Here is a 6,861-nt window from a genome sequence, read left to right as displayed (position 1 = left end):
TTTCTAATAAAGTTGATATTAATTCTAAAAAAAATCCAAATAAAAAGAAAGATTATGGAAATATATTTGTGATGATCCGAGTGAGATCCATTAGTTGTCATCTAATTAATAAGTTCGTTGCATGTGTTACTTGTGATGAGTCTGCTAATAAAATAATTTACCATTTCTTCTCCTCTAATCATAATCTCACGACTAAACATGTCTTCTTTTCTTGGAGAAAAACAAAAAAAGAGATCTAAGATTTTTAAATTTTAGGAAGAAGAATGTTGCCGGGTCACGTGGACACACATAGTAACACAATAAGAGGGGTAGGAAAATCATTTTACCTTTTATGTAAGTGCAGGGGAACGCAATCAGAGAACGTTCTTTTTCCCTTAAATTTCGGATTGACTATCACAATTCGGTGTGAAACATTTAGGTATTAGGATCAAAGAAATAGGAAACACATACCAGATCAATTGTCGAGAAAAGATAAGCTTCGATTACGCGCGTAAAGTAAGCAATGTTTAAATACTTTAATAAGAGATTAAATAGGTCTTTAATTAAGAATCACATTTGTCACCTTTTCTCTGTCCATTAACTTCCTAAACTCACATTTATTTGTCCTTCAGTTTTAAATGAATTTTAAGCTTCTTCATTGTCTGTATCTTATTAAAACTCTGGTCTTGTGTGGCCATCCTCTCTCTCTCTCTCTCTCTCTCTCCTCACACACACATATAGAGAGAGAGAGAGAGAGAGAGATCTTTTGATAGTTGAAGTTAGGCAAGTGTCCATTTTTCCATCTTTATATGTTATGTGAATTAGACAAGACGTTATCTCCACTGCACGAAGTACTCTAACAAGACAGGAAGCAAAAACGAGTCTAGAAGGACCCAAAGGAGAAGTGATTATGTGCAACCATGATAGCATACAAAGTTAAGAAATATATATATATATATATATGTGCCAACTAAATGGGATGATCAAGATCATATGGATGTGTAGTGAGTTTTCTATAACCACAATCATGATTAGCAGTGGTGTAGGACTGTGCTGTCAGCCCCACCTACAGCTCCGTTTGGTTGCAAGGCGAATTAAAGGAAAGGAAAGGACAGAAAAGAAAAGGGAAATGAAATTTTCAAATCTAAAAAAGAATATGATCCAAGTGAAATTACATTAACTACTCAAATTTCTTATTATATTTAGTAATGATACTTATTAGATGTAATTTTTATTTTATTTTCCAAATTCATGTGTTTTGAATGCACAGTTAAAATTAAGGAGAAAGTTTTCTTTCACCGGAAGGTGAAAATTCACCATACCATCCTAAGGTTCACAAACCCTTATAGGGTTTAAGTATTCCCCAAAATACCCTCCTGATATCCTCCAACATGCACCTAATTAAGGCCCCATAGTAATTAACCTAATATAATCATGTCAGGTATTGAATACAAAAGTTTTTTTCTTTTTAAGTTTGAAAAATTCACTTTCCTTTCCTTTAATTTCTATTAAGAGCCGTGTAATTTAGATTTATATATGCAATTAGATTATTATTCTTCTTGATCCAATAAACAATATAAATTGGACCAAATTAAATAAGATTAAAAGGCTTTAGTTGTGGACTTATAGAAGTCATCCAAATAGGATTATCATGTATTTAGGCTTCGTTTTGTTGGAAAGGAAATAAAGGGAATGGAAATGAAAGCAAATCAATCTAAGTGGAAGTTTTGTAATTATTACCTCAAATGATGATGTAAATAACTCCAAAACATACAAAATTTGGTTATTAAATTTTGAAAGAAGAGGGGGGGGGGGGGGGGAAGGGGGAGATCCTGTAGGAAGCTATATATCCCAATTGTTCTTTTGGTAAGCTCATAGCTAAAAACCCTATTTTCTTATGATTACGAAATTCATTTGAATATGGGATCCAATCTTGGAAATACAACATCCCATTTTTTTTTTACTACCCAAGGATATGATACATTTCGAAATCGAGAAATCCCTACGGGAGAGGGTGCTATCAGAGAACAATTGGCCAATCTGAATTTGTGAATTATTATAGATTTTTCATTGGTAGAATGGAAAGAATTAGGGGGAGAAGGTCTCACAAGTAATGAATGGAAAGATAAAAAAAAAAAAAATTGGAAGAAGAAAACACAATAGTCATTATAACACTCGTCCTTCTCTCTCCCCTCAATAACCATGTGGATCCTCGTATGAAAAACTAACACCCACTAAAATGCACTCTCTCCTTCCCCGCCCCTTCATTGGCTTATTGTGAAAGATGTCAATATACTCTGACCGTGTGTCGATCCCTCTCCTATATTTACCAAAGCATAAAGTTTTCCTTCACCGCATGTGAAGGTTCACCACACCATCCTAGGCTTTACAAACTCCTATAGGGTTTTAGTATGTTCCCCAACATACCCTCCCACACGCATCTGAAGCCCCGTGGTGAATGGATTCCCCATTCATCGTGACTTAAGGAAAACTCAATCTTTTACCAAATATAGTAAAAATTTTAGGTATGTTACACGATTATGGTCACAAAACTTTCATTTTTCTTTTTCAAAAGTGATTTTACTTTTCTTTACATGCAACCAAACATAACCTTAAGCATGAATAGATGAGGCAGACTCATGTATTTTCCAACCACTAAATCCATGTTTTGTGGTTTCCATGTGATTTGATTAAGAAACGTACATCTTTGCTTCGAATGTTAGGTTAAAAGTTCCTCTAATCTTGATGATTAAGACTTATTCATGTGGCAAGTTTGATTTAAAGAAACTCTCTCTATATAAACCCTAGCTAGTAGTTTCAAACCCACCAGTCCCCCAAGACATTTCCCTGTCTCTCTCTCTCTATCTCTCTCTTCTTTTTTCTCCAATTAAGTTCTTCAAAGATGGATAAGAAAGGAGGTAGTAGTAGCAGCAGCTCCCAAGAAGTAGAAGTAAGGAAAGGACCATGGACCATGGAAGAAGATCTCATTCTTATAAACTACATAGCTAATCATGGTGAAGGAGTTTGGAACACACTGGCACGTTCGGCAGGTAAAAAACCTCTTCTCTGTATATTATGGCCATTAAAACCTTATCCTTAGGTCAGTTTTTTTTTCAGGCTTGAAACGTACTGGAAAAAGCTGCCGTCTTCGATGGCTGAATTACCTGAGGCCGGACGTCCGAAGAGGTAATATTACACCTGAAGAACAGCTCTTGATCATGGAACTACATGCTAGGTGGGGAAACAGGTGAGACCATAGCTTAATAGTTCTTCTTCTTCAACTCTTCAGGCCCTTCCCTTCTTACTTGCTGCGTAAATGAAAGGAGAATCTACTAATCTACGTGGGTTCTTTGAATTTTTGGTGCAAATTACGTGGGTTTCTTGGCATTTTTGGTGCAATCACCCTCTCTCTCATTTAAACTCAAGAAATCAGATTTTTTTTTTTAAAAAAAATATTAGGGTTTACTTATTTTGTTGTAAAATTTTTCATGCAAATTATATTTACGCGAAAATTTGCATTTTACATCCAAATAAGGGTCAAATTCGGGATCTGATCTTGTTAAAAATATTTAAGACCTTGGTCTCTACTCCTGTTTGGCATGATCTAACCTTAAATTAACCTCTAACTAGTAATTAGGTTTTTTGTTCATAAAAAGGATTTCTTGGGCTACATGCAAGGGATGGAGTAGGGCTTATTGAGAAAGATCTTGTAAGGATTCCCAAGTGTATAAGGGGGGTTGTAGGGTAGTTAATAATATGTGAGACCTCTTGATCTCTATTCTTGTTTGGCATGATCAAACCTTACATGTCATAACTAACCTCTAACTAGTAATTAGATTTTCTCTACATAAAAAAGGATTTATTGGGCCACATGCATGAGGGGGCTTGTAAGGACTCCCAAGTGTATAAAGGAGGGGGGGGGGGGTTGTAGGGTAGTTAATAATATGTGAGACCTTGGTATATCTACTCCTGTTTGGCGTGATCTAACCTTATAACCTCTAACTAGTAATTAGATTTTCTTTTCATAAAAAGGATTTCTTGGGCCACATGCATGAGATGGAATAGGGCTTATTAAGAAAGAGCCTATAAGGACTCCCAAGTGTACAAGGGTGGCGTTGTAAACTAGTTAGTAGCTGATGTGGGACTAAAATCTCCCAACAGTCCCCCCTGGCAGGTCCCTAAAGTTTGAACTTGTAAATAAAGGGGACTCCCAAATGCATATGGGGTTGTAGGCTAATTAGTAACCGATGTGGGACTAAACTCCAAACATAACTATTATCCATCAAATGCGCTATTATTTTCCTTTCTATGTTACATAAGATAAATTTTCCTTTTTGGTATCTTCATGAGATGAGATTTAATAATTCCGTAAAATATATTGGATTTTCATCCTCTCAAGTGCAGTGCACTGTCCAATGCACTTTAAAGGTGCACTAGACTGCACTTGAGAGGATAAAAATTCATAAAAATATTAGTTTTTCTTTGCTTAATTTAGTTAGAAAGTGCAAAGACCACAAGGTTTTCTCGGATGAAGTGTACTAGTTGCCCTTTGTCGACCAAATTAATTCCTACATATAGGGGTGATAGCCATGGACACATGATCCATACAATAAAAGCTTTCCTTTCAAGGATTGCCCAGTTCAATCACTGGCACGTGAACTTTCCTCATCAAAGAAGATTCGATTCAGCTCTTCTCCTATGATTGGGGTAGGCATTTTCTCGCAAGCAATCATATGCATGGTTTGGCTTTTGAAGAAAATCAGGACAAAGGGCATTAGTCCTTTGCCTTAGGGTCCTACCAGCAACTCCTCTTACAGTTTTACTTGTGACCCTACTCTCTCTCTCTCTCTCTCTCTCTCTTTGTCTCATAGAACAACTTAAAGTCTAATTGTGCTTATTTAGGGATTAAAACTTTAAACCTAAATAAGTGAAAGATGAAAATCATGATTACTGTAACCTTAGAAATTGAATTGCAAACCATATCCTATGACTTCCATAATTGAACTAGATTATAACTGCTACCTTCTAGGATAGTATGACCTATTTTCGATCTATGGATTTTGGAGTTCTGTAATCTTCAGCCATGAGGTTCTACGTTACTAAATAAAGAGCTATTACCAAAAAAAAAAAAAAATGGTCCATGTATCTGTTATATGAGGAGGAAAGAATGTAATTTCTAGGACCACATACATGCTTAGAATTTGAATAATACTAACCCTTTTTTTTTTTTTTTTGAGAAGAGAAATGATCAATATTTACTTACTTGGTAATTATCTGATGTGAAACCTCATTCATTCATTTTTGCTGATGCAACTGCAATTTTTACTGTCAATGTTAACTGTAAATGAAGCTGAATCAGTTACCACATAATTTTTATTGCCACTGTTATGTAGTCTGTGAATGTGTGTTTTTGAAAATTCCTATAAGAACCCTATAATGTTAGTGCATAGGTATCCTCAACTGCCCGTTTAGATAAACTTATTTCAACTGCTCAAATATATCCCATGCGGCAGATTGGATGAGGTCCATATTTTGGGGAAGAAGGTAGACCCCAGTCTAACAAAATAAAGCTTTGAAAATATAAGGAGTATGAGAAGGGTATTCGGCTCTCCTCCAGCTGTGACGGGAGCTGGAGGATCCAGTCGAGCAAAAACAGGGGTGTTTGGGTCATTTCACAGGCGGTCCTCCCTATAAAATGACCAAAACCCCCCTGTTTCTGCTGAACTGGATCCTCCACCTCCCACCACGGCTGGAGGAGAGCGAGGTCCATTAGAAGGTACGTGCATGGTGCCAGTACATGGAAGAGTATATGATTACATAAGGTTATGAAATTTGAGGGTGACTGGTCCAAACTTGGATCTGTCTATCCAATGGAAAATTTTTTGCTGTTACCCGGGTTGCAGGGACTTTCCTGCTACCCAGGCTCACAACCAAAGGAATGGAATAATTCAGTTTCCCCTTGGGTTCACAAATTACCCTCCTAGGTTTTAGTATTTTCCAAAATATCCTTTGAGATTTCATTTCTCTTGCTGCGAACCCAAGTAGCAGGAAAATTCAATTCCTACAACCCATCAATGGTGGGAATTGCCACATCATCCTACCACGTGGCTAAAATAGTGGACTACCATTGAGACAAGCTCATCTTAATGGGGGTAGTGTAAAGGAAATTATCTCACAATATTTGAAAACCAAAGCTTTATTTATTTGATCAGTAGTTCCGTATTTTTGTAAATAATCTAATAAATTATGATTTGTTGGTTTCTACCCAAAGTTTGAAAATTCTTATAGATTTCCTAGCTAGCTTTTCTTCATTTACAAACATATATATACCTCTCTACCTTGCAGGTGGTCAAAGATTGCAAAACATCTTCCAGGAAGAACTGATAATGAAATAAAGAATTACTGGAGAACAAGGATTCAAAAGCATATTAAGCAAGCAGAACCATATCCAAGACAGAATAATCCTCATGAACTGAACCACAATGAAGCTACTAGCACAAGTAATAACATTTATGAAGTTGGAGATGGAATGGAAGTTTACTCACCATCATCTTATGCTGGAACCTTGGAAGCTTTCCCAGTTCCTTTACCTACTGAATCAAATGAAAACTTCTGGCCAAGTGTTGAGGATCTCTGGTCTATGCAGTTACTTAACAACGATTGAACAAATAAAATTTTTATAGTTTATATAAGTTTTTATAGTTTGAAGTTATATATAGTAGCTGTTATGTCCATAGTAATACTATTAAGAATTTTCAATGTTAGTTACTAGTCCACCTCTGGGTTGTAATATATAATAGAGAGACACAGTATCTATTAAATCCAAATACTGTAATAAGTGAGACTGTTTTTGCTTATTATCTCAACAACAAGAAAATTGAG

At 35.9% G+C, this 6,861-nt stretch overlaps 1 protein-coding gene across 1 annotated transcript; it reads left to right on the top strand.

The window, feature by feature from the left end:
• The first annotated feature begins 2,839 nt into the window (after positions 1-2,839).
• Positions 2,840-6,861, top strand: LOC122670803 (MYB-like transcription factor EOBI). The gene is made up of 3 exons (XM_043867791.1): positions 2,840-3,029; positions 3,097-3,226; positions 6,325-6,861. Exons 1-3 carry the CDS (start codon positions 2,882-2,884, stop codon positions 6,641-6,643), a joined length of 597 nt encoding a protein of 198 aa, XP_043723726.1. The 5' UTR covers positions 2,840-2,881; the 3' UTR covers positions 6,644-6,861.

Source organism: Telopea speciosissima, chromosome 8 (assembly GCF_018873765.1).
Source record: "Telopea speciosissima isolate NSW1024214 ecotype Mountain lineage chromosome 8, Tspe_v1, whole genome shotgun sequence".
Classification (NCBI taxonomy): Eukaryota; Viridiplantae; Streptophyta; class Magnoliopsida; order Proteales; family Proteaceae; genus Telopea; species Telopea speciosissima.
The sequence above is the reverse complement of the archived record's forward strand: the minus strand, read 5'-3'. Positions and strand labels throughout refer to the sequence as shown.